Source organism: Eucalyptus grandis, chromosome 11, assembly GCF_016545825.1.
Source record: "Eucalyptus grandis isolate ANBG69807.140 chromosome 11, ASM1654582v1, whole genome shotgun sequence".
NCBI lineage: Eukaryota > Viridiplantae > Streptophyta > Magnoliopsida > Myrtales > Myrtaceae > Eucalyptus > Eucalyptus grandis.
Window position 1 is genome coordinate 702,907 of NC_052622.1, and position 27,082 is coordinate 729,988.

Consider the following 27,082-nt stretch of genomic DNA (forward strand, 5'->3'; position numbering starts at 1 on the left):
ACCAATTATTATGTTCCTGAATTATAAGAAATTGATTAACCTTTGGGTTAATCTCTAAGTTCTTATAATAAATAAATTTCAATATACCCATGACATCAACAAAGATATGTAACATATCAATTTCAATCATAGCATTAATTAATAATAGGTAATTGAATAAGACAATTTACAATATCAAAAAATTGAAATTCCATAAGGTTTGACCGCTTTAATGACTAACAAACTATTTTTAATTGAATTTTTAATATTATAAAGCACAAACATTCACCAAAATGCACCCAAGCATAAAACCATAATTAAAGCATAATGATAAAACTATAAAATCATAATTCCAAATGGGGCAGAATCATAAATTAAATATTCAAGGGCAAAATGATAAATAATTGGCCAAGGCAGAATCATAATTATCCAATAAATAGGGGCAAAAACGTAAATAACTATCAAGGAGGGCAAATCGTAAATAAACAGCGAAGAGAAGTGGCAGAAATGTAATTCAATGAATAAGGGGCAAAACTGTAAAATATAAAACAGGCTCGTAGGCGCTCGCCTCGTGCAGGCACATGCAAACACACCTTGTGGCTCCACGAGCCCGTGGCTCTCACGTGTCTCATTGCCAGCGCACGTGTGAGGGCATGTAGAGCATGGAATCCAAGCGCCTGACCCTCTCGTGCACGTGAACCCATGAGAGATGGTAATATTGCCCGAGCCATAGGACCATAATAGCATTTAGCATATTAGCAAAAATGCATGACAATTCGCTATTGTCTATACTTTTTTATAGAGGCAAGATGGGATATGGGGTTCTTTACTCAGTTTAACGAGTGGCGAACACCTGAAATGCCAAAACTTGGCATGAAGAGATAGTGCTAAAAGTTAAGAAAGTGATACTTAAGAACCAAAATTGGAGTAAAATAGATAACCTAAGTGCTAATGGCGAGAAGATTTGGCCAAAATACTAACATTGTGATTTTTCGATAAGGTAAGTGCCAAAGGATATCATTTTGCTGCTGACGTGGGTAAATAATTAATATAAAATTTAATTAAATTAAATTTAAAACTAAATGTATTTAAAAACAAAGAGAGAGAGAGAGAAGAGAGAGAGAGAGAGAGAGAGAGAGAGAGAGAGGGACTTGCAACCACCGCCTCTCGGTCATCGCCGGGAAGGGCTAGCGATAGTGGAGGGAAGGCCAACCGAGGTCGCCGAGCCCTAGCCGGAGGTCGGTGACCCCGACCAACCAAAAGCAAGGGCCTGTGAGCCTTCACCTAGATTTGGGGCAAGAGTCGTGGTCCTCCCCGAATCCGACAAGGCGGCAACGGCAAGGACTAAGCCCTTAGCCGCTTGCAACTATTCATCTTCTTCCTTCCTTCCTTTTTTTATTAATATAATTTTTTATATTAAAATTTAGATACATGTCAAAATCACATCATTTTTGCATTTCTTTGCTAAGTCAACTCTCGGGCGAGCCACATAGGCGAGCAAAATTAATAAAAAAAAAATTGTCACGTAAGATTTCTGATGGGGCTTGCCGGAGGTGGCACTCAAGTGTCCCATTTTTCAAAAAAAGTGGCATTTAAGTGCCACTTTTCTAACTTTTGACACTTTAGGCACTGCATGATAACGTTTCTGTTTCTTATAATTTCTGTTCTTTTGTTTCCGGAACAAAAAAAGAATAGAAACATGTTTGGTAACACCAAGTTGCTTTTCTATTCCAGGGAATAGATTTAGAGTAGAAACGAGAAGTAAAAAAAAAAATTGCTTATTTTTCCTAAGAACAATTTCTAGAAATAAGCTAATTTTCTTTTTATTTTTCTTTATTTCCCTCTCTTGCCATGGCCACCTTCAACCGCCGAGCCACCGCCCACGTCGACCACCGCCGCCGCCGATCATTGCCCGCCCGCCGACCGTCACCGCTGATTGCCACTGCACAGCCCATCGGCCGCCGACGACCGCCGAGCGGCCATGGGAGGGGGCGGCCGCTGGCCGTGCGGCAGTGGTGACGGTTGTTGGCCGGGGTCATGTGCAGCGGCGACGGCGAGCCGCGACGGCGAGCCGCGACGGCGATCCGTGAATAAGAATAAAAAATGAATAAATACAAAAAAGAAATTGTTGCGTTATCAAATACATTTCTATTTTTTTTCTATTCCAAGAGTAGAAATTTTGTGTAGTTACCAAACGGGTTTTTTTACTTAGAAATTGTTTCCCGGAATAGAAATAGAATAGAAAGAACTATTTCTAAAAATAAAAATAAAAACTCTTCCCTAGCTAAGAAACATTGTCATGCACAAGTATCCTTTTGTGCCAAGTTTTGGCACTTGGAATGTACTTTTGCCCAATTTTAACTATCATAAGACTCCATAAAGATTAAAAGAAACTATCACTCTATGGAGTAAGAAATTGAAATTAGTGACTTTTCATGATTTGTATGGAACATAGTGATAATCTATGTACATTATTGTTCCCATTTTTCCGTCATGAGTTTGACCGTGCTTATTTTGTCATTTGTGCAGTCAATTGATGTAAGCATACATGAAACGAGTGACAATAGGTATGCAATGTTTGTATCCTCTCGATTAATGATCTCGAAATATACATAAATAGCCTCAACGAAATTTTTGTTGCTTGGATGTCTGCAGCACGAAGAGCAAACAAAACCTTGTTTGTAGAATGGAGTGAAGAGGCCATGCTACTTGTTTGCGAGGAAGTTCCACTCGGAAATCACATTACAACGTTTCTATTACGGGGAACTATTTCTTTTCAGAAATAGTTTTTTTTTTTCTATTTCTACTCCAGGAACAATTTCTGAGTAAAATAAGGTGTTTGGTAATTATACAAAATTTCTATTCTAGAAATAAAAAAAAGAATAGAAATACGTTTGGTAAAAATTTATAAATTTTTATATTTATTTGTTTTTTCTTCTTACTCACGGACCACCGACCGTCGCTCGCCGCCGCACGACCGCCGCACGACCATCGCACAAACGTCGCATGACCATCGCAGGACCACCGCACGACCGCCGACCATCGCTGCAGATTGCTGCCCACAACCCACCGGTCGCGGGTGGGGGCAATGGTCGGTGAGTGAGCTGTGAGCTGTGAGCAGCGGTCCTACGATGGCGTCGGCAATCATGCGGTGACAGGCAATGATCGTGCAGTGGTTGGTGATGGCAAGCTGCCGGTGGACGGTGACAGTTGTCGGCCGGTGGGTTATAGGCCGCGATCGATGGGCTACGAGCCGTGGCAACCATCGCCGGTGGTTGGCTGCTGACGGTGGCCGCGGATGGCAGATGGTGGCCGGCGGTTAGTAGATGATCAATGGTGGCCACAACAAGGAAGAAGAATAAAAGAAAATAGAAAATAAAAAAAAAACTTATTTCTAGAAGGTATTCCTGGGAATAAGAAACTACGTTTTTTTGTTTTTTGTTTTTTTTCCAAATCTATTCTCTAGCCACTTTTCTATTGCGGTGAATAGAAAAATAAGTTGGCGTTACCAAACAAATTTCTGTTTTTTTTTTCTTTGTTCCAAGGAACAAAATAACAGAAATCAGGAGAAATAGAAATGTTACCATGCAGGCCCTAACATTCCATTGCATCTCTTTTCCAATTACACGATATTTTGAGCAAGTAAAACCTAGTTTGCTTGGAAACTTTGGACCTCTAATACTATTATTTTGGGAATCACATTTCAAATATTGTAAGTGATAAAAGTTATGCTCTGCTGTGACATGGATAAGCGAAATTACTTGCATCTGTCACTTTTAGACCGTCAGCGGTGTTAAAATTGCCCCTGAGGATGGAATACCTGCTGATGTATTAATCACCTTGCAACAGGAAATTCATAGAGATTTCTGATGATGAGGAGTTTGCAAATAGATCGAATGGTGTCGTCAGAGTGGCAGGAATCGACCGACTTTAGCATCTTTTAGAAAGCTTGTAGTGGTTAAGGTGGCTTGCATGTATCAAAAGTCTACATTAGAACACATATCAAGCCATTCTTCAAGGCAGGGAAAGTTTAAGGCTCGAGATTATACAATTATTTTATAATCGACCACAACTAAATGACATCATAATTTTGTTCAATTTTGGTGAGAAAATTTACACACAAGTTCATATTTTATAAAGCGCAAATCATGAGGGAAATTATTGTGGAAATGATCAATAGGATCTACTTTGAGTAAATTTTACTTTCTATCTTCAATCTTTTGTGAATTTTATGAACTCAAAAAAAAAAAAAAAACTAACTCAAAATAATTGAAAATTTTCAAACTATCGATTCAAATGATAATACATGTAGGGCCTGTTTGTTTATTTTTGTTTCTCGTTCCTCGGAACAAAATTTATCTTCTTTTGTTCCGAGGAGCAAAAAAAAAAAAAACAATTGCGTTTAATAAAACTTTTATTTTCGGGAACAAAAAATCCATTTTTTTGTTCTGGAACAAATTTGAAATGAAACAAGAAGTAGAAAAACTTATTTATTGTTTCGAACAATTCCGAGAAACAATTTTCTCTCTCCTCTTTCTTTTCTTCTTCTCCTTCTTCTTTCTTTTGCCGGCCTTGGCCAATGGCGGCGCCGCGCAACCGACTAGACGAGAGTCGAGGCGACCTTGTCCGGAGCTTCATCGGTCCTCGAAGACGCCAAGCCTTGCCGTGGCTAGGCGAGCTTGATGGCCAAGCAAGCCTCGCGAGGCCACAAAAAAAAAAAGGCTAAAAAAAAAATAAAAAAAATGAAGAAATAAAAAAATAACAAAATTATACAAATTTACTAAACGCATTTCTATTCCCGAGTATAAATTTTTATAGTTACCCGCGAGAAATTGTTTTCGGGAACAAAAACAAAAAAATTATTTTGTTAAAAAATTGTTCCGCAAATGTTACCAAACACGCCCGTAATTGCAAATAATGGTAAAAAACCTAGATATAGATATTTTTCATTTAAAACAATCGAACTTCGGCCACAAAAAGAAAGAAGGAAAAATGAAAATATAATAAAAATATTGAAGAAATAAAATAAATAACAAAATTATACAAATTTACCAAACGCATTTCTATTCCTATGGAGTACAAATTTTTTATAGTTAGCAAGACGTTTTTATATTTAGAAATTGTTTCCTGGAGTAGAAAAAAAAAAATTATTTATGTTAAAAAATTGTTACGAAACAAAACGTTACCAAACGCGCCCGTAATTGCAAATAATGTTGTAGAAAAACCTAGATATAGATATTTTTCATTTAAAACAATCGATTTCTTCTTTTTGGCAACAAATAGAAAAATAATGTCCGGCAAAAAATGGAAAAATAAGGTATTCGAAGGTAAAAGGTGAAGAAGGTCCCAGAATGCTGCAGACCCGAAAGCAGAAATGGAGCATGTTCGGGGTCTTCTTCTTCTTCTTCTTCTCGATCGTCGAAGCAGAGGAACCGACGCATGGGGATGATCAGAAGCAGCTTCTCCTTCATAGCGGGGACGGTGTGCGGGATTTACATAGCTCAAAACTACGACGTTCCCAACATCAAGGCCGTCGCCAACGACGCCGTTCGCAGGGCCAAGCAGATCGAAGAGAGATACCGCAAGCCCAGCTCCATGTCCAGAGACGATGGCGGACGCCATGTTTAGCTCCTTCAAAGTATTCTTGTTTGGTAGGTAGCTCGAGGGGAAGAGAAAGGATCAACAGGCTCTTTATGGGTAGTAAAGTTTCTTGAATCTCTCTTTTAAAGGGGAGCTTGTTTGCGGGCTTCTGTATGTCCTCAATGCAAGTTTGTAGCTTTAGATATTGGTTTATCTTTGGCAATTTGTAAAGCAAAGGTGGAGAGTTTGTTTTCTTCTTCAGTCCAATATGTTCCCTGAACATTTGATCAGATGCTAGTGCTGGCGAAGTTCACTGGGTAAATGTTGGACATATAAGAGTTTCACTTTTTGCTTAATTGGTCCTCGTTGTGTTCCCATCATTAAAAGTGCTCATGAAGTGAAACTTTTCAGTCTGAGATAATTCGACTGGGGCGATTGGTCTTTAAGAATGAGCGATTCAGCTAGAAGGTGCTCTAGCTCTTTAAGAGCCATCGAGAGAGCTGATCTCACTTTTACTGGCCTCTGTTTTTGGGCACTTGAGGCAGTAGATCTTTCCCATGTATTGTGGAGTAGAATTTGCAGAACTCGAATGCAATTTATCTGCGCATCGAATTAGGGGCCTTGCTCCTGTTTCATCACATGGTTCTTTTGGCTACTCCTACTGGTTGTGGAACTTCAGAATTACTTTTTGATATGTTGAATATGTAGACTTTCATTGTCAACATTTTTTTCTTGCCATGCTTTGATGAGATCCTTCTGTTACCATCTCTATTCTATTAGCAGGAGACTTGTCATTCTAGATTATCCTTGCGTCTTTCTAATTGTACGAATGTTATGTGTTTGTTCATGATGGACTCGTCTCTTCATCTGATTCTGATCCTGTTTCTGTCTGTGATTCACATGATTGTCTTGGATTGGAGAAGTGATTTATTCACTATTACTACTGTTGAGTTTCGATTGAAAGGTCTATGATATTAGTTTTCTGTTGCTTAAGCAATAGAGGCTTTAGGACCTTCCGAAGTCCATTATGTTTGTCTGTGAAAGATCATCGAGGACAAGGTCATGATACTGTATTGGTCTTGTGTGTTTCAAAATTGCGTAGCTCCAGTGTATACCTTGTGTTTATTTGTTTAATCACCCTGAGATATCTAGTACTATGTACTGTGACTGCTTTGTCTGCACAACATGGATTCGGTCCTGTTCTTTCGAACAAGGCATGTAGCATTGATCAGCACAATCACACTTTGTGTTTTAAGTGGCTTGAGGATGAACCCTGAAGCACAGAACAGCTCTCACACCATAAGAGCCATCACATAGTGGCGTGTCAACAAGTAGCTCTTTGTACACACTGATCCCTCGTTAATTTTTCATTTTCACACAACATTTTCTTTTGACTGCTGCAGTTTGATGATAGGCTTAGTAACTTGGGGCTGAATTTCCTTTGGATCATGAAATGGAAAGATCGATACTTCAAAGTCAGGAGTTGGCAATTCTGTATGAACATTTTGTGTTCCTCAACTATAATAGGGACACCTTCAGGCTATATGTTTCTTCCCCGTCCCTCAATGGGTGGATCGCTACTTGTTAGAGAATTTTTCATTCTTGAGAAAACCCTTTCTGTGTTAATTAGCTGGACATGACAGGGGCGAAAAATATTGGAAGGTAGTTGTCTGGATCGTTGTTGTAGAATCTTTAAGGCCTAATTTTTCTTTTCTCCTATTATAGGAAATGCAGGTAGCTAGCTTTGTTAATAACAGCATTATAGACAGTATGGGGAAGACCCCTTACAATAGACTTTGTATTTGGCCTTGAATGATGAGTTGGTTAGGCAACTATTGCTAGGAATGCCGGTTGACTGGCCATTCAAGTTCGAACCCAAAAGACCAACATTCACGTGTAACATGCTCCCATGTCACCACAGTCAGATTGTCAAATTGAAAATCACCTCTTAGGAGTCTACTATATCATTGCTTAAAACCAAAAAGTTCCTCATACGAGGATCCTGTTTTCAAATGCATTTCTTATGATCTCACTGAAAAGATGGCAAAAGATCTTCCGATTTTTGTATGTTTTTTCCCTTCTATATCCATGTTTGACAATACAAAATTTCGTTCATTTTTCCAACCAAGCAGTTGCAGCCGGTGCCCACAAGATGATGGAGACCTCTTTCTGCTTTGAATTTGGTCCTGAAAAGTTGTACCAGCTAGTCATCTCCTCGGAACTACCGTTGCTGTGGCAAACTCCAATAGTCAAAGGATTTGATCTTTGGTTTTGAGTATTTCCGAATTTCGAATTTCTGCAAGAATGAAAGTTTCTTCAGACAAGTCAAGCCCAGACTGCGCCTAGTAATACAAACACGCAAAAGAACCGCCTGTCCTCTCCTTCCGACCCCTGAGTCCGTTCTTTTCAAAGTTCCGTCTCTCCGCTATATGCTCCTTCCTCTTCTTGTTCGTGGCTACAAAGGATGCCCTTCCCTCAAATTTTTCCATAAACAGAGGTGTTGGACAAATACCCGCAACATGCCAGAAGAATCAAACCTCAAGATTTGTGGGTAATGATATACATATCGAACTCCTTTTGTAATTACACTTCGACTGTTGGATTGGAACTCCTTCGTGCCCTTGACTCCTCAACTTTTGCAGCCACCTCGGCAACGATGAGCCTAGTGAGAAGCAGCCCTGCAATTAAAGCAGCTGCCATGAGCATCAGAAAACTGCGCCCCAGCTCTCCGCAGAAATGTAGCCTGTTAAAAACGGCCCGATGGCAGCCCCAATGGACCCCGTTCCATCTATGATTGCTGTCACTGTGGCAAGTGCTCGCGAGTTCCCTTTCAGAGAACCGTGTGTCCCCAGGTCTGTCGAGACAGCCGTCGTTATTAGAGCATAAGGCCCATTTACGAAAATGCCGGTGATGAACATGAGTGTGATTTTACCAACAAAAAAAAAAAAAAACATGAGTGTGATGTTCACAGGCAAGGAAACATATCCATAACACCTGTACACAAAGAGCGCCGGAATGGCGAAGTAAGGAAGCTCGCTGCTGTTATGGCCCTAGCTTCTAGGCAATCAGATAAATGACCAGCCAGGATCCCCCCGATGACTCCTCCAACATCAAACAGTGTAGACAAGTCTCCTGCTGTTTCGCCGGATAAGCACTTTCCACCTATAGCTGCAAAATGACGATAAGCACGTGAAAAACAGCATAATGCAGTTAGTTCTTCAATGGTGAATGAACAGAGTTACATAAAAATGCGAAACAAAGAGCTTTTAGTGGTATTATGATGCATTTTAGACTAAACGAATTTCCACAAAGCACAATCCATGACAAAGTTACTCTTAAAGTTTCGCAAGTAGATTAAAACAATACAATCGGAATTACCCGTGTGACTGATGTAGTAAGGCAGCCAATACAGGAATGTGTATGCAACCAATTTGGAAAAGAAGAGGCAAAAAGCAAAAGGCGCGACCCTGGAATCTTCCACGCTTCCATGAACCCCACAGCTTGTTCCTTATTCTCCGAGTCAGGGCTTAAAAAGGGTTCTCTTACTTCCTCTCTATTTTTCTTGGGTGAGTTCAGGTCATCGTCATCAGCTCCAACAGATTCAGGACTGACGGGTAGAAATAAGAAGACCACTAAACCCATAAAAGCAACGATGAGACCGGAAACAACAAAGGACTAACCCCATCCACAGCTCAACATAGCAGAAGCAACCAAGGAACCCATGAGACTGCCAGCAGATGTGTGAGCTTTGCATACACCCATGATAAGCCCTCTCTTACTCTTGCCAAACCAGTTACCAACTACAGCAACAACCGAAGGCCATCCGGTTGATTGGAACAAACCAGCAACCATTTGCACAATGAGAAGATAGTAGAAATTATTTATGTGTGCCCAGTAGCCAACACCAAAGAGTGAAGTAAACAAACCAGTTCCCATCATTCCTACCGTTAGGAATATCCTCAAATTCGTTCTATCACCCAACAGGCCAGAGCAGTACATTCCCACAGCATATAAGTTTATTAATCTTATAAGTTTGTCTGTTAATATAGTGATAGTTATTGGAGTTTATCTTTCCTTAGTTGCATTTGACATTTTTAATTTTACATAATATTCTAATCTTAGTTATTGTCATTGCAATCAAGGGTCAGTATAAATCATATTATTCAATATCTTACTTCCATCTAATTAAAAAATAAAAAGTACATCCACATTATTTGTTCCTGCAATTTTATAAATTCATTACTAAGTATTAATTTTCTCTTATTCTTTATTGTGAATTAATACAAAAAATGAAAAATTCTATGCAATGTCCAAAGCCAATTCTTTAGCATTTTATAGTAGAAATAGCAATTTTATCCAAATGGTATATACACATAAAAAGCGTAAGTTAAGTTAACTATATGGAAACGAATTTTCATGGATTAAATTAAATATGAATAAATTATAATAATACAAGTCGAGTTGAGTATCGATGAGGAAGTATTTTGTTCACTAATTTTACACTGCATAATATAAATGGATCAAAAAAAAAATGTTAAATAGATCAATTTGACTATGATCATTTTCGACCAATCCGACCCGATTTTTTTTTTTTCATTTTGTCACAAAGATGCTTTTATTTATCTCTTAAAGCTGGCTTAGCCAGCAGAACCCAAAACAGGGGCATCATTACAAAGGATAGCCCAAAAGGGCTGGGGTAGACAAACAAGCCAATTTTCCGGAAGTTCTTTTCTTCTGTACCCTACCCAACCATCTGACAATCCTAGTAATAATCACTTCAGAGCCCGTGCCTTCTATAGCTACATTTATAAATGTGCCCTCATACTTAAAAGAAATATTTTCCTTCTATTTCTCCAATGTGGCTCGTTTACAAACACTTAACAAAATCGGACTTGATCTTTACTTGAAGTAACTTTTTCACAGCTCCATCCCATGGAACATGATACACCAGAAATGTACAAAAAGCAATACAAACAAGCAGAACAACCGCCACTCCTCCCCGACCCCCGAGTCCGTTCTTTTCAAATTCCTGTCTCTCCGCGCATATGCTCCTTCCTCTTCATCTTCGTGGAGACAAAGGATGCCTTCCCCTCAAAATCAATTCATGAACAGAGGATTCGATACCTACTTGCAATGCGCTGGAAGAACCAAACCCCAGGAGTTGCAGGTAATGATATATGTATCGAACTCCTTTTGCAATTACACTTCGACGGCAGGGACGGAACTCCTTCGCGCTCTCGACTCCTCAATCTTTGCAGCCACCTCGGCGACAATAAGCCTTGTGAGAAGCAGCCCTGCAATTAAAGCAGCTCCCATGAGCATCCAGAAAACTGCGCCCCAGCTCTCTGTGGAGATGTAACCCGTCAACAACGGCCCAAGGGCAGCCCCAATGGAGCCCGTTCCATCTATGATTGCCGTCACCGTGGCAAGTGCTCGCGAATTGCCTTTCAGAGAGGCATGTGTCCCCAGGTCGGCCGAGACGGCTGTTGTTATCAGAGCATAAGGCCCGTTTACGAAAATGCCAGTGATGAACATGAGCGTGATGTTTACAGGCAAGGAAACATATCCATAGCATCTGTACAGAAAGAGCGCCGGAATGGCGCAGTACATGAAGCACGCTGCTGTTATGGCCCTAGCGTTCAGGCGATCGGATATGTGACCAGCCAGGATCCCCCCAATGACTCCTCCGACGTCAAACAGTGTAGACAAGTCTCCTGCAGTTTCGCTGGACAAGTACTCCCCATCTATAGCTGCAAAATGACGATAAGCACGTGAAAAACAGCATAACACAATTCTTCTATGGTAAAATGAACAGAGTTAAATAAAAACGCGAAACAGAGGTTTTAATGGTATTATGATGCACTTTAGACGAAACAAATTTCCATAAAGCACAATCCATGATGAAATTACTCTTAAAAGTTGCCTCGCAAGCAGATTAAAACAATACAATTGGAATTACCCGTGTGACTGAGGTAGTACGGCAGCCAATAGAGGAATGTGTATGCAACCAATTTGGCAAAGAAGAGGCAGAAAGCAAAAGGTGCCACCCCCGGAATCTTCCACGCTTGTATGAACCCCACGGCTTGCTCCTTATGCTCCGAATCAGCGCTTAACAAGGGGTCCGTCACTTCCTCTCCTACTTTCTTGGGAGGGTTCAGGTCATCGTCTTTATCAGCTCCAACAGATTCAGGACTAACAGGTAGAAATAAGAAGACCACTACACCCATAAATGCAATTATGAGGCCGGGAACAACAAAGGACCAACCCCATCCATAGCTCAACATAGCAGAAGCAATCAAAGAACCCACAATATTGCCAACGGATGTGTGAGCGTTCCATATACCCATGATAAGCCCTCTCTTACTCTTGCCAAACCAGTTACCAACTACGGCAACGACCGAAGGCCACCCAGTCGATTGGAACAAACCAGCAACCATTTGCACAATGAGAAAATAATAGAACTTATGTATGTTTGCCCAGTAGGCAACGCCAAACAGTGAAGTAAACAAACCGGTCCCAATCATCCCTACAGTTAGGAGAATCCTCAAATTCGTTCTATCTCCTAACTGGCCGGAGCAGTACATCCCCAGGGCATACATGGAGAGGAAAGCCACATCGAGGTCAGCGAGCAATTCCGTGCCATCTGATCCATTAAATGGGGCCCAACCACTATCGCTACCCAGTAGTCCAGAAAAATTTCTGGCTTCAAGTGGACTAGGCAAATAGCCTCTCCTCCATGATTGAAACTTCAAGCCTACTTCGGATGACGCAGGATCAAGAGTGCTCTTAACAACACTCGTGGTTTTCCGATTAGCATGATAGCATGTATAGGCAAGGAATGTGACTATCAAGACAATGCTTTGGTGTGTTCTGAAGGAAATGGGACTTCTCTTTATGTACTTGACAAACCGAATTCCCGGCGGCTTGCAGTAACTATCTGTTGTTGAAGTCTCCGACAGTGAACCCATGTAGAAGCTAAGGATTGCTCTATTACTGGATGCTGATGCTCAATCAGAACCTGGACCAGTATCCTAACTCGATAGCCTCACACGGGAAGCTGAAAAGCAAGAGAACGTCCCATTATAAACCAATCAAAAATAGTGAAACTGATGCGACAAGATCGACCTAATTAATGCCCGACAAATGCCACAACAACATCAATCGTGCATCATTTACTGGTTAACTGCACACGGTAAGGTCATAAACGCAATAGTTACACGAGCAAAGCTGATTACCAAAATTGAATAATTGAACATGCATCTTGGAAACAAAGCCTCTGACTTGAGCTTCCTGGAAAAAAATGCAGGACAGTTTCAATCTTTATTCGATTGCTGCACATTCTGTTTCCAAATAGTTGCTGCTTTCTTATTCACGTCCGTCTTGGAGGACAAGTCCAAAAAGCAGAACAGCAACAAGTTAGTTATCTCAATGGAGGAGATCTTAGATGACGATCCATTATTTACACACAACTCTCCCGTTTCGTTCTTACGCATGAACACCAGAATTCAGACAAACAAGAACCAAGAAATCCGATAGACAAGATTGACTTTGAAACGCCAGCACACTTGCAAACAGAAATAAAGAGTACCCAGAAACCGAAAATGCAAAAAGAAAAAACGATCATGCTGAATAAAAGCATTCATAAAGCAAAGAGCGTACGAGCAAAGCAACTCCTTTCGACCGATGTTCGACCTCAAGAAAAACCAACCGTGGCTCTAATCCAGCTCTTAGCAACGAACCCTTCCCCACCAAGAAATCCACACCACCACTCAAGAAATAACCGAAAGATTCATCGACAGGATATAACATTACGGTGGAGAAGCTGAAAAAGTCAACAACGGGAACACAGAAGTCAAGAAGAGGCATCGTCCGGAGGAGCAATCAATACCTCTTTGCTCGAACAATGCTTTTCTTTTCTCCTCCTCCTCCTCCTCCTCCTAAACCTCTGTTTCTCCCCTGCGTTTCTTTCCTTCCCTCTTTCCTTCTCGGTAGCGTGACGAAGAAGAAGGAGAGAGCTCTCTTTCCTTCTCAGGGGCGTGAAAAAGAAGAAGAAGAGAGCTAGCAGAAGAAAAGCTCTCAGCTTTATTGGTTGCAATGGAAGCCCGGGGGGGGAGAGTTTGTCAAAATGCGGGTGGTACTGACAACAACAAATTAAAGAGAAAATCGCACCACAACCCAAGTCAGAACTACACATCTACGCATGCCAAATACCAACTCTGCCCTCTCTCCGCAGAGCAGTGACGCCGACTCCATCTTTAACCATTCTTCTCTCTGCTTTCTCCCACCATGGAAACGACAATGAGCAAAACATCGTGCACACAATTACAGGAGAGGATAGCCCTGTCCGTACATTTTAATAAATGTCGAAAATCCAAGACATTATTTATTCGTCAGCTTGCAAGTCACTATTTCACCCACGAAAAAGGTCGATATAATAATTTCTGGCATGTGAATTAATAGCGCGTGTCCCAGCTAAAGGCAAAAGAAAGAGAGAGATGGTGACTTTTATTTTTCATCGCGCGGTCCCCAAAATCGATCGATTAAAATCGCCTCATTAAAGTCGAGAGGCGGTGAAGGCGCATCCTGTCGACTTCTTTTTTGGGTTTTCTTAATCCGTCCCTCCCTCTTTAGTCGCCGCACGTTCCCCTCGTGCGCCCCCCTTTAATCGGTCGTCCGCCCCTTCCCCGATCAGCAGTTGAATGAGACGACGAATCGTGGACGGAAAAAACCAACAAGATGGTACGAGTGAAAAAAAGAAACGTTTGATTCTTTGGTACCGACCAAAAAAATGCTTTGGTGCTCTTTAGCATGTTCATCTTGATCGTATGTTTCGGCATGGAAAAAGTGGAAGAATATGATCCGTTTGTTTGAAGAAAAGTTAATGTTGATTTTCTGAATTCTCGGTATTTAGATGACCAAATACTAATTAATTTACAGAATTTTTTTTTATAAACTGAAAATAATAAATTTAAATTAGAGGGAAACGATTTTTTTCTTCTGACAAAAAAAAAAATCGTTTTCACTGGGCTATATAATTAATGGAAATTAAAATATTTTTCTAATTACAAAGTTTTCATTGAGACAAATACATCATAAGGTCTCTTTTGATAATTGAAAATGATGGAGTTCTTTAGGCGCGTATGATCATAATGCGTCTCCACTTGCTTTTTTGAGTGGGGTCGGTCTAAGGTCGTTACTAATTACTACTCATCAAGTAACAAGGACACCTGTGTGACTCAGCGATTATAGCTTTGTCCATGGAAAATTGTTTTTGACTTTTCCATGTTCAGAACGTGATTACCATATTCAACGCTTGGATCTGGTCTTTTTAATATTTCCAAAAAATTGTTGGGGCATATTAGCGAGAATAATCTTCAATTTTAATCCTTGTATGAAACATCCTCATTGTAATTTAAATTTCATAATTATCAGCCTCGCTTTTTACAATGAATATCGAGTTGTGCATCTCGCTTGCACATGTTGTATTAGATTGTCATTATATTTCTCAAACTACTACGAAAAACCCAACAATTATTCATACTCCCCTTCTATCCTAGAAGCTTGCTCATCCCAACACGGGTCTGAGAAGAGAGGGCACAAGAAGCAATTCATGTACCAACAATCATTTGCTGGACTTCAAGGTCTCGTGTCTAACATTACCGTAGTTCAAATAATATCCTGCTATAGTTAAAATCAAACATTAGTAAATGATGGAAGAATTCTCTTCAAGTTGGCGCAATGGGAGATTTTCACTTGGGATTTAAATGTCATATGTTTGAATCCCATCAATTGCATGCAAACTACTTTGAATCAAGGTTGCTTGCATAAACCAAAGGCCTCCAAATAGTTAGGTCTCCACGTCCATGTCTTTAGATTATAAAAAGTGACAAAAGAAAACTAACTGGGCATGGTTTTTACTCAAGTAAGAGATCAATTCTTCAAATAATTGGTAAATGAAAAAATCGTCGGGAGACACAAGGGAATGCAAAATATCATGTTATAATTGCAATCAAGCATTATTAAATGATAAAAGAAAACCAAGTGGACACATTAATCTTCTTAAATAAGACATCATTACCTCAACTAATTGGTAAATGACAAACCACCGAGAGACAAAGTGAATATGAATTTTGATAAACTATGATGCAAGATGTCTAATTTATCACTCTTACTCTTTTGTAAATACGTGAAAAAAAAAAAAAAAAAAAAAAGTGGCAAATATGTCAAATAATTGTATTACATGCTCGGCTCATCACGTAAGACCACAAGCGATTTACGGTGCAGATGGGGGAAGGTTCCTTTCACCCTCCTATCACGCGTCTTTCCAATGTTCCCATTGGTCAATGATCATAGATTTTGCCAACGTGTTATTTTATCCTTTCATGTTCAAGAAAATAAATAAGTGCTGTCATCTGGGATTTTCTTTTTGTAGGTTTACTTCACGTGAGCATAGCTCAGTGCAAAAATGACATGGGTTAAATGATAAAATTCTGGATTATTCTTGTCCATTTGGGATATTTTATAGAGTTTTTTATTTAATTTGGTAGACTCAGAGCAAAACTCGTGTGAAATGGCCCAACCTATTTCTCGTCACGTGTGGCGAGCCATTACCGGCCCGTCTCTCCTGACGTGCAGTAGTGCGACCACCCCCGATTCCCTATATCAAGATCGCCTCATGGTCTTTTCGGTGAATCACCTCTGTCCCCTCACTATAAATACACATAAAGTCATTTAGCTTTTGAGCTTTGATTGCTGGCCCTCTCTTTTTTTTTTGGTCAATAATTGTCGGCCTTTGTTTTTTTTTATGTCAATAGTTGTTGGCCCTTCGATACTTCTAAATATTAGGAATTCAATATTTCTATTGACCTCAGCATTTTGAGATTTAATGACTTTAGCAGCAGATCATTGAGAAATTCTTGTAATAAGCGAATAACGACATAAATTTCATCTTCTGCCATCTAACATTCAACACAACATCTCACCCTCTCTACTTCATCCCACTTTTGGTATTACTTAAGTGTGACACTAGCCCTTCCTTAAAGACTAGGAGACTCAACACAAAACTTTCTTAACAGCTTTTACAAAAGACAATGGCCTTTTCTCATTCCTTACAAACATGGTGTAACTAACAATGCTTCAAAATCTGTTCTTATTTTAGGTGATGCAAATGCGGCTCAACATAGGTGGATCTCATCCACGATTCATTTGATCTAATGACATATGAATTATTGTAGCTTGCCCAAATCAAATTTTATAGAATGGATATATACGGGTTGATCATTTCAAAAAGGTAAAATTCCTTATGCAAATTAAAAGTTTAAACACGAATACGTCAACAATAGGAAAGTGGAATGCTCACTTGAGCTTGTAATCGAGTGGGCTATTAAAAGCGATGGGATGTTGTCGATGGATTGGATTGATAGATGCGTTAAGATTTTTTAATCCACGCTTATTTTGTATGCCCCTTCCCAGAGATGAAGAGATACCCGATCACCATGATGAATCCAGCAAAATGGGGAATGGGACATCCTTTCACTGTCCTTCTCAATATGCCCTTTCAAGCCGTTGGACAAAGCGTCCCAAAAACAGACTCTCACTTCATTTAATTCAAGACCGAATTCCTTCGGAAATGTAGAGCAATAATTGGGGCCTTATGTTCAACCGTAACCGCAATAATTACTTTTCTTGGAATGAAAATGAATCAATCCCACCCGCTAAGTTTGCGCGATCAGGCTACGATCGGTTTTAGGAAAAGAATTAGAATGATGTGACATCGCACTCTGCATGTCCAGTACTTTTTAAGACCATTTAGCTAAAATCCAAAAATTATCGTCATAAATAATCACAAAGGATACCACAACTTAACCAAAAGAATAATAAAAAGTTGCATGATGGTGGCAACTTCTGAGTCATGCTAAACATAGAAATAAATGATGATATGAAAGTGTGAAGTGGAAACGACAAAGTCCGTGATGCTCCCCCACACGTCTCTGTTTTACTTTTCTTGGAATGAAAATGAATCAATCAATCAAAGCTTTTGTGTGAACCGCAATATCTATTTGGCAAATAAAAAGAGAGTTACTGAATAACAAGCTGTTTAGTATCAACCCTCCTTAAAAATTCAAAAGAAAATCCCACGAGCAATTTCTCGTATCACAATGGTGATTCGAGCGCATTCTCAAAGGGTATCGTGCTTTCTAGATCTTTCATCGTCGAATTGAGAAGACTTTTCCAAATTAGCATCCATCATACGGTTAAGATCTATTACTTTTCAATCAAACAGTAAAAGATTATAAAAGGCAAGAAGACTTCGGTTGTTCCTGTCGTTTAAAAGGGTAATTTCGGATTGTCCCCCCACCCCCAAAAAAAAAAAAAAAAAGGTCACCGAGGCAAAATTGTGAAGGGGGTAGGATGGTCATTGCAGGGGGGGGGTCCAATTCGACAATCATAGGGAGCGAAGTACGCGGGGGGCGTGGCCGTGTGGAGCAATAGCATATGGGAATCTCCGCAAAGTATATTCCTGACGTGTAGCCGCCTACTACTTGCTAAATAATTGCATGACCTTTTATTCACCAAATAATCATTTCAATGCTATTCTTTCACACGAATTCTAAATTTCCATAATATTAAACGCGCGAACGGAGGAGAAAAACTTAGTCTACTGAAGATCGTGATTTTGCATCGGTTTGCGTTATTTTTTTGGGTCCAAATTCATTTGGTAACTAAATAAGTGTTTTTTTTTTCACCGGAACTGTTTAATGAAACCTTTGAAAAAGATAAAAAGCGGTCCCCACGAATCGTGGACCGGCTGTGGGGGGCGTCTTAGGCCTCGGTGACGGGGACGAATCGGTGAGTTTAAGCTTGGCGGATGTGATGACGCGAGCAAGGGCACGTGGAGGCACGAGCTCTTCGAGATCGCCTTGGTCGTCGCGGATAGAAACAGAAGGGAAAAGAATGGCGGAAGATAGGCCCGTTTTTTAGTGTGTCGCTTCGTCAGAGAGGGAAATAGCGTAGGAAATTTCGTGAATTGGCGTTTTTCAGGCGATCTGCGGCGTGAATGAATGGAATGCAGCGAAGAGATCGTTGGACTATTGCAATTATGGTTATGGCAGGGGGGACACCTCTGCATTTTGGGTATGATTCTTATATACAGTTGTCGCTGTCCTAGTGATGAAAAGATGATCGATTATCGGTCCAATCTAATCTCACCCAAAAATTGAGAACCGAACCAAGAGGAATGGTTCGTAATTTCTGAAATCAAGGCTGGACCGATTGTTTCTATGATCAATAATCGGATCACCGGACCAGTCTAATCTAATGAAAATGATAATTTGCCAAATTCCACATTCATCTTGCTTTGATCAATAGCCCTAGTATTCTCAAGCGAGAAAAAAAACGAGGGAGAGAGGGGGGTGGGGGGTTGACGGCACCATGTGAGAGTAGTTGTCCTAATCAACAACCTTAGTGTTCTCGAGCTCGAGGTTGAGATACTAATCAATGTAGAGGAGGGTGCCTCTGATGATGGCCAAATCATTCTTTAGCTTCATGGTGACTTCTCTGCCCACCAAGTCCTTCAAGTAGGAGAAGAACAACCGAAACACAACATACACACATTACATCATCGAAAATCTCTCACTGCAACACTAAATTTAAAAGTGAAAAACTGCCTCAATGCCAAGTGAGCAACAGAGAATCATGAGCAGCGAAAACCCTAGGCAACCACACATTTGAAGCGTAATCGCATTGAGTCGGAGAAGAAAAGGCTTGAGAGAGAAGAATATTGTATGTGACTATAAACTCGTCAAATCATTTTGAGCAAGAGCTAAGGGGGAAGCAACTCACTGACATAGTCAAGAGAGGGAAAGAGCTAGAGGTGAGAGGCAAGAGGGAAAGAGTGAAGAGTGTCGTCGAGCATTAAATGTCGAAGCATAGAGCTCTGAGTAGCGTGAGACTGATAGGGGAATTGGAGAAGGAGAGATTAGATTGGGGTTTGCTTGTTGTCTATTTTGAAATTAAAAAATTAAATATATATAGACAGCCTGGTTTCCATTCAAGAATCGGAATTAGACCGAAAATCACCAGTTTCAATTTCTTGGAATTGAGAACCAAATAAAAAAGAACCATCCATAACCGATTGGTCTAGTTTGATCTAGGCAGTTTCTGGTTCGGTTGATCGTCTTGCTTACCTCTAATAGACCTCAACAAATTAAGAGAAGCTTATGGAGGATAAAGAGCGCTTAGAAGCAATCGATTGCAAAAAAACAGACGAAATTGAATACGAGTTGAAAGTTGCCGCTTTATTAGGAAGAGATTCAATTAATGTCGAAGCACGGCATCCTCATTCACATGAGCCGATCATCGCTCGTTAAGTGTCGTGAAATTGCTCCATTTCGTTTCGAAACGATATCGGACGCACTTGTCGTGCGGCTATTTCCAGTCTATTGGGAAAGGAACATTTATAATCGTCATCTCTTTCTTTGTCATTTGAGAAAAAAAATTAATGCTGCGAGACGCACCTAAAAAGTCTTGTATCGGGAGACAATATCGGGCTGACAATTGGGCGGACGGGGACCTATGCTATGTCCATGAAAAAGCCCCAAAGACTGAAGGAACCCAAGCCCAAGCACCTCTTCACTGTTCCTCGCGAAAATCTATATGTTATTGCAGATAAATTGTTTATTATACAAAAACAAACCACTTGATCAGACAATAATGGAGACCTTTTTTTTTTCTCCTTTTTATAGTCTAGGTTATTAAATAACGTGAATCTCTTAAGTCTAAGCCTTTGACTTGTGCATATGACTCTGACCAAGAGCAATTAACACGCAGTTGGTGAGATTCAAAAGGTGACCTCTAGTTTCTCCGTTAGAATTCACTCCAACAATTGCGCCAGCTCTGGGGTTAAAAATACATACATTTCTATAGCCAGCTGTTCGGCCCACATTCTATTTCAATGGCTACTAATAGAAAACAAAGAAGTTGTGCTCTATTTCCTTCCACAATCACCGATCCAAGTTCTATCTGTCCAAAAAAATATACAAACACCAATCAAATTTCAAGTAGCTTCCCTTTTTTTATTCACCTGAACGAACATACATCCGCGTTGGCCTCGCTTTTTGCCTCAGACAAGCTGAAGACGATATTTAAGAACACAAATTCCTGTCAGTTACAAACTGCTTCAAGATTAATGAAAAACCACGGAATTAGCTGAAGATTAATGTACGTGCTTATTGTTTTATTATGTGCATGCAGCTGCAAAAGTTTTAACGAATCGTACGCAACGGCGCGAATAAATGAAAAAAAAGATTACACATGTGAAAAGGTTGTTGAATGTCCCAAGAAGCATCTCGGTATCATGTAACATTTATGGTGGAACAACGAGTTAATTTTCAGAAAACAGCCCAATTACGACAATGCAGGGCGAGCATTCCAAGAGACGCACATGATGGGTGTGCGATATCGACCATGATGACGAGATGCAATGCGACCTATGTATTTGACAAGCGGAGGCAAAAATTCTACATGACCGATGTAGGACTTTATGAACGTGAGAAACTCACGTGAGCTCAGGCAAATTTCAAGAAACGAATGGGTATAAAAGGGAAAAGTAGTTTGAAGAGTAACCACTTTTGAGCAATCCAAGCATATATCCTTATAAAGTGCCCACCCCACCAAGATCCAAACACGAAAAAGTGAAATTCTGGTCGCTACTCCACCTCCTCAAGTAACAACATATCTGAGCTTTGGAAAGATATTTATCAATACACCTTCCAGGCGACATACAAAAATACAGCTTGGGAAACTCTATATTAGAAAATAGATATGCAGCTTAGTACTTCGTGCTAAAAGCGCACAGCAAGCCATCATTTCAAGAAGCCTACCTAGGTACCGCCTGCTTGGACTACACCCCCGCTTTTCCACATATAGAGTATAGATGACCAACGCGTAAATGAACTTAAATATAACTTCGGCGTTTACAAATCGTTTCAAAAGTCGATATACTTCACATGGAGGGTGCTAAGATCTTGACAAAAAGAACTGGAAAATTTTTACATGTGCCAGCAGAACTTGTTCGGGAAAAGGATAAACCTCATCCTCAAAATATGTCAGCTCTGATTTCGACCCAAGGAGCATTGAAATCTCGGGTGGAATAATGGGAAGACCAGAAAAGCGCGAAAGGAGCAAAATAATTGGCAAATTCCACCAATATTCCCTATCTTAGGGTGAAATTTCTTTTCAAATATTTACACAGCCAGGCCTGCTGATATGATAAACTGGTCCTTTATTTCTCATATTTTCTCAATACACATTTTGACAGGAGTAATCGAATAATGTTCCTGTGCATGGAACCCACCATTATAACACGTGAACCCTACTGACACAGCGAGAAACATGTACCCTGAATCGAGATGGATAACTGATAACGTGACTATCCTGCAGACTACAATTAAAACATGCTATTTTGGCTGTTATGATAATGAGTTACCTCTGGTCTAGCACTACGTAGTTAGCAAATTCTGTGGCCCAGGGACCGGCTTCCATCCATAACAAACATCACTTGCCTAAGAAAGTTGCATAATGGGCGACCGCAAAGAAGCTACAAAATCACTCTGTAAAATTTCAAGGTGAAATTGACCAGATCCCAGAGATTGCAACTATTTGTACAAAGGTTACCTTCCGTACAACGTGGCGTAGCTATACGATGGCTCACATGCGTACATCTGTCTGCCATTTGAACTCCCCCACACAGAATCTTAAGGCGGTTAGAGGCAATGGGAGGATTATGGGTGAAATATACCTGCCTTTATTCGAAATGATCAGAAGGTGATGAAACCTAAGTTCGAAATCATCTTCAAGAAGCTCACATCAACCTCAAATAAATCAAAAGGATATATAAGTTAAGAAAATGGCTGAATCACGTGATGAATAATGTAGAGAAGGAAAAAAGGAAACAGTCAAGCTATACACAAGGGAATACACCAAATGCTGCACTGGTGAGAAAGGAGCTTAAGGTTACCTTAAGATCAAGGGAATAATCAATATCCCTTGCAGCATTTGCATTCATACATTTTCAGAGCCTGTCCTCTTAAATACTTGGGAAAAAGAGGACCCCCAACCAGTCAATTGCTTTAATTATAAGGAAAGGGCAGGGACTCTGAATCAACCTTTCAGAGGTAATCAGAAGAAAGAAAGCTGGTTCAACCAAAAGTCTAAACACAAAATAATGGGAGTTACAACAGAACGCTACCTACCTCAACCCTGTTCTCCTTTAACTACATTGATCAGATGGAGATCGTAATACTCTCAACAAAGCTGTGAGATAGGAAAAAGGAGTTTTACAAACCACAAGAAATTACTGGAGAGTTAAGCAAGGGTGATATACTCTCTGAGATAAAAATCTACCTCAATAAGTTTAGAGCTTCATTCAGCTACATATTCCAGATTTCAGTGATCAGGACTTCTAGATGAACCCCTGTAACCATGCCTGACAGGGGAGCGAGACCCACTTCTGTCTTGGTACCGATCCCTGGCACCATCTCTACCTCTCCTGGATCTCCAATCCATTCCCCTACCTCCATCGTAACTACCTCTACCACTCCTCTCTCGTGACCTGTCACGATCTCGACCGCGTTCCCGGTAGCGATCCCGTTCCCTCTCTCTGTCTCTGCTCCGATCCCTGTCCCGCTCCTCATCACGATATCTATCCCTGTCTCTCGATCCACTTCTTCTACTCTCCTGCTCCTTTTCCCTTTGCTTCCTCCTCTCTTCAGCTTCTTTCTCCCTAGCTAGCCTTTCCTCTTCCCTTTTATTCTCCTTAGCAGTCTGGAAGAGCAACAAACTTTGATTAATCAGCGAAATAAAGCTCTGCTTGCATCAGAAGCCTTCTTAATAGCCATCATACCTTATACTCTGTGATGAAATCCCGAACCATACCATAACCCACATGCTGTTTCCCTGTGACATGAGATTGAATCCTTTCAGCTGCGTCATTTGCCACTAGGAAAGAACCACATATCTCGCAAAGAGCCATCTTTTTCTCCTGTGTAAGCATCAAAAGCTTCTCATTCTGAGGTTGCTGTGTCAAGGATGTCTTTTCAGCATTTAGCAGCTCCACCTGTGAAAGGGTTTCACCAATTCTTTTGATTTAATACTGTGAATCCAGATGATATTTACATCAAATGATATTTTCAATGAAGAGCTATTGCTGAGATGGGGTGTCCACTGTTTGAAATGTCTTTGTTGGAAAATTAACATTATTTCCACACAAAGAAAAGGACCTTTTCTTGGCATACACCAGAAATTTCATGTAATAATGGAAACAAGGTATGTCCAGATACCTTTCTCATGAGTGCTTCAGCTTCGTCAACTTTTCCAGCTTCACCAAGGGATTCTACTTGTTCGAGCAGGTTCTTAATTTTCTCCTCCAGCACAGATAGTTGTTCAGATTTCTCGGCCGACAGTGCCGGAGCAGGGGCAGGTTCGACCTCCTGAGCAAGGCGTTCCCGCCCACGTCTAACTCTTCTATCTAAATCAGAAACCTGCATAAGAATAATTATACATAAGTATTACAGATATGAGAATGCTCAGTTGGAAACAACAGGTGACTTACCAATTTCTCACAGAACTGGCAAAGTTCTGCTTCAAACTTAGCAACATAGGCGTCGTGTCTAGGAGACTTCTCAAAGCTGAGGCTCAAACAAAAGATGATTACAATAAAGCATGACAGTAGATTACAAGTAGTAGCTATTTAAGTGACAATCACTAAAATGGTCAAACTACAATAGCATATGCAATAATTCAGGATGCATCTCCCTCCCTCCCTCCCTCCCTTTACTGTTCCGTTCTCTGATAGTAACAGCATAAACATGAGGACACAAGGTTCTAGGGGAGTTATTTGCTTTCCCAGTAAAGCAAATGCTTTCGGACTTATATCCTCAATATACCCTTGCTTAAATTTCAAGCACGAGCCACTTAAGGGTAAGGATACACGTTTGAACTTGTTATTCTATCCTAAAGTTTGTTTGTGAGGTAAAAAGTGCAACTACCAAAGCAAGGGAGTACATCCTATACATAACCAAAAAGAACTGGGTTACGTTTGACTGAATTTATAACCAGAAAAAGAAGAAAAAAAATGTTTGACTGAATTCAGCATTCCAAGTCCAGGTGTAAGTAATGCCTTTCAAAATGCAAGTAATACTGATTGAATGTAATCATGCCTTACTTTTCCCAAAGCAAGAACTTCAAGAGGGGGCGAAATCCAAACTTAGCATGGCTTATGCCTCTATCATGAAAGAAGTTTTAGACCATGCTTCCATTGCCAAACAATAACTTAAGTGAATGAGTTTACATTTAGAAACTTTCATAACCCTCAGCAATTACGCATCAGCCTATTGGATGTGAATCAGTAACCCCAGCACTAAGGATCTTTGGAGAAAAGAAATCACATGAGAAATAAAAGCATAGCCTCTGAACAATCTCAACTAAGGCAATCAATACCAATTCCTCTTTTCTTGTAGCATTTGCTGCAATGTCATTAATTAAATCTGCGGAAAGTAAATCAGAAGAATTTGTTCTACTCAAACCCGCACCTCTCTTTCAACTTCAGATCATGAATTCTCGAGCATGGTCCTGAAGGAGATAAAAATGGAGGTCATGAGTGGGCAAAACAATGGCACTCAACACACATATCAACCATGATTTGTTACTAAAACAGATTGTAGCAAAAGAAATCGTTAATTTGCAATTTCTCATATCACCACCTGTAGCTGAGAATTAGAAACAAGCACCAAAAGGGTAAACATATCTGAAACTAAGATGTGCGTTGTCTCCAGAAACCACACTACACAATGGCACACCCATTATTTTGGATATGAATTTCCCCACTTCTCATGCAATTTAGGCCTGAGAAGTACGTGCGAAAATTACACCAACATTGAGCACAATGGCTCCAACAATGATCACGTTCCCATAAAATTCTCCCACCAAAACTTGTATACTGCTTATTCTAAACAAACCATCAATGACTCGTGCAGGAACGGAGCTTATATAACAACAAAAGCACAGACTCTTCAAAACTGAAAACGGCAAGAAAGTTAAACCGTCTTCCAGAGTCGGTCAAAGAGAACTTTACAGAAACAAATGAATCACAAAATTTGCATCTAAGACCATTGCCTAGCCATGACAACTGACAAGCAAAGACCCAGAAAGACCGAAAACAGAGAGCAAATTCAGGCAGTAGCACACCGAGGTCGCTCCGAGTGTTGACGAAGAGATCATGCGGGCAGAACCGCACCATGTAGAAAGCGCAAACCTCCTTGTCGTCCCACTTGATCTCCTTGTAACCCCTCCTCTCTTCCTCAGTCAAATTCCGAGCTGAAAATCATCCACCAAACAAAAGATCTTAGGGCTCAATCAACAATTCCAACGGCAGATACAAACGCACAAACCCCTAAATTGACCAGTCCCCATATAGCACGACAGGAAAACCTAAATCGAACATTAAAATTCACAGCCAACGAGCCTCGGAGTCCAATCAACCGACCGACGGCTAATCCAAAACCGACTCTCGATACGCCCCACTCGACACGATGACGGAACCAGGCGATAAAACGAAACATCAGATTCCAGAGCTCGATCGGCAATGGCGACGATGGTGTTTCACCGCCCGGAACGACCGTACCGGAAGCGGAACAGGGAGAGAGAGTACCTGAGCCCATGAGCTCGTCCAGCAAAGCTCGCTGCGCGTCCATCGCTGGGGAATTGCGACGGACCCGAAGGAGACGAGAGGAGAGGAGAGGAGAGGAGAGAACAGAGAGAGCTTTTCGAGCTGCGACGGTGTGGCTGGCTATGGAGTATTGATTCTTCCCTGAGAGAAGGAAGGATGATTTATTTGGAAAGTGAATACACGCGCTGAGGAGAATAATAGAGAAAATACCTAGCGACGAGTGGGGAGGAGCGAGGTCGGGTCCGGATTCTGGTCGAGCTTTCGGCGTGGGCCAAGCCCGACCTCTAATCCGGGCCCAGAGAGTCTTGTCCGGGCTGGACCGTGACATGGGAAATTCGTAGCGAGATTTGTCGAGTTTGCGAGGGGTTAGGCCTTTGGGAAGCTCGGCCCGTGAAACTTTACAACAACCACAATCGCGATCCCCACAAGATTTTAGTCATGCCGGTGGGGAAATGGGAAAATGAGGGAAAATTCCAAGTAAAGACTCGAAGTGTATTTATTTTCTTAAATAAGAATATAAAATGAATTTTTCTTTCAAATAAAGACCTAAAATGACATGGAGTGGTTATGTCTATTTCAAAAAAGGGCTTGACTTTCCAGCTAATTAAAGGCATACTTGGAGAGAGTTAGACAAGGCTAGTCATTGCCTAATTTGGTGAGAGCCATCCTCATGGCCATTGGTGAAGTCGGCCCTCACCAGATTTGGGTAAGGGTCACCTCACTAGCGGCCGATATTAACAAATTAAAAATTCAGGGACCAAAATGAATATTAAACTAAAGTTTATGGACCATATTGTG

At 40.6% G+C, this 27,082-nt stretch overlaps 3 protein-coding genes and 1 pseudogene across 11 annotated transcripts; 1 reads left to right on the forward strand and 3 right to left on the reverse strand.

Moving 5' to 3' along the window:
* The first annotated feature begins 5,311 nt into the window (after positions 1–5,311).
* Positions 5,312–6,005, forward strand: LOC120289497. Its single transcript, XM_039304467.1, has one exon. It carries the CDS (start codon positions 5,419–5,421, stop codon positions 5,605–5,607), a length of 189 nt encoding a protein of 62 aa, XP_039160401.1. The 5' UTR covers positions 5,312–5,418; the 3' UTR covers positions 5,608–6,005.
* A 1,722-nt stretch (positions 6,006–7,727) lies between these two features.
* Positions 7,728–9,770, reverse strand: LOC104426943 (annotated as a pseudogene).
* A 614-nt stretch (positions 9,771–10,384) lies between these two features.
* On the reverse strand, positions 10,385–13,867 carry LOC104424347 (putative glycerol-3-phosphate transporter 1). 3 transcript variants are annotated; one of them, XM_010036726.3, is made up of 3 exons: positions 13,448–13,867; positions 11,519–12,616; positions 10,385–11,309 (listed from the first exon to the last, which is right to left on the reverse strand). In XM_010036726.3, exons 2-3 carry the CDS (start codon positions 12,525–12,527, stop codon positions 10,759–10,761), a joined length of 1,560 nt encoding a protein of 519 aa, XP_010035028.2. In that variant the 5' UTR covers positions 12,528–12,616; positions 13,448–13,867; the 3' UTR covers positions 10,385–10,758. The 3 variants fall into 3 exon arrangements, with proteins under 3 accessions (XP_010035028.2, XP_039159979.1, XP_039159978.1); XM_039304045.1 differs by lacking the exon at positions 13,448–13,867 and adding an exon at positions 13,219–13,419; XM_039304044.1 differs by lacking the exon at positions 13,448–13,867 and adding an exon at positions 12,795–13,196.
* Positions 13,868–21,749: 7,882 nt separating this feature from the next.
* On the reverse strand, positions 21,750–26,448 carry LOC104426944 (luc7-like protein 3). Of its 7 annotated transcripts, XR_005547702.1 has the most exons (9): positions 26,267–26,448; positions 25,804–25,932; positions 25,149–25,188; positions 24,170–24,245; positions 23,898–24,098; positions 23,462–23,674; positions 22,963–23,382; positions 22,812–22,872; positions 21,750–22,724 (listed from the first exon to the last, which is right to left on the reverse strand). XR_005547702.1 is itself a non-coding variant. In XM_039304785.1 (8 exons), exons 1-7 carry the CDS (start codon positions 26,307–26,309, stop codon positions 23,005–23,007), a joined length of 1,080 nt encoding a protein of 359 aa, XP_039160719.1. In that variant the 5' UTR covers positions 26,310–26,448; the 3' UTR covers positions 21,827–22,872; positions 22,963–23,004. The 7 variants fall into 7 exon arrangements, 2 of the variants coding, with proteins under 2 accessions (XP_039160719.1, XP_039160718.1); XR_005547701.1 differs by having other exon boundaries at positions 21,758–22,724; positions 22,812–23,382; XR_005547700.1 differs by having other exon boundaries at positions 21,827–22,361; positions 22,577–23,382.
* Between the last annotated feature and the right edge of the window lie 634 nt (positions 26,449–27,082).

What these genes read in the sequence shown, in the direction of transcription:
- LOC104426944 (XM_039304785.1), bottom strand. Translation starts at nt 26,309, where the DNA reads ATGGACGCGCAGCGAGCTTTGCTGGACGAGCTCATGGGCTCAG. An exon ending in GATCTGAAGTTGAAAGAGAG is followed by an intron (nt 24,246 to 25,148) that starts GTGCGGGTTTGA and finishes TTTGAGCCTCAG; the next exon opens with CTTTGAGAAGTCTCCTAGAC. An exon ending in GCCAGTTCTGTGAGAAATTG is followed by an intron (nt 24,099 to 24,169) that starts GTAAGTCACCTG and finishes ATTCTTATGCAG; the next exon opens with GTTTCTGATTTAGATAGAAG.
- LOC104424347 (XM_010036726.3), bottom strand. Translation starts at nt 12,527, where the DNA reads ATGGGTTCACTGTCGGAGACTTCAACAACAGATAGTTACTGCAAGCCG. An exon ending in GTACTACCTCAGTCACACGG is followed by an intron (nt 11,310 to 11,518) that starts GTAATTCCAATT and finishes GTCATTTTGCAG; the next exon opens with CTATAGATGGGGAGTACTTG.
- LOC120289497 (XM_039304467.1), top strand. Translation starts at nt 5,419, where the DNA reads ATGGGGATGATCAGAAGCAGCTTCTCCTTCATAGCGGGGACGGTGTGC.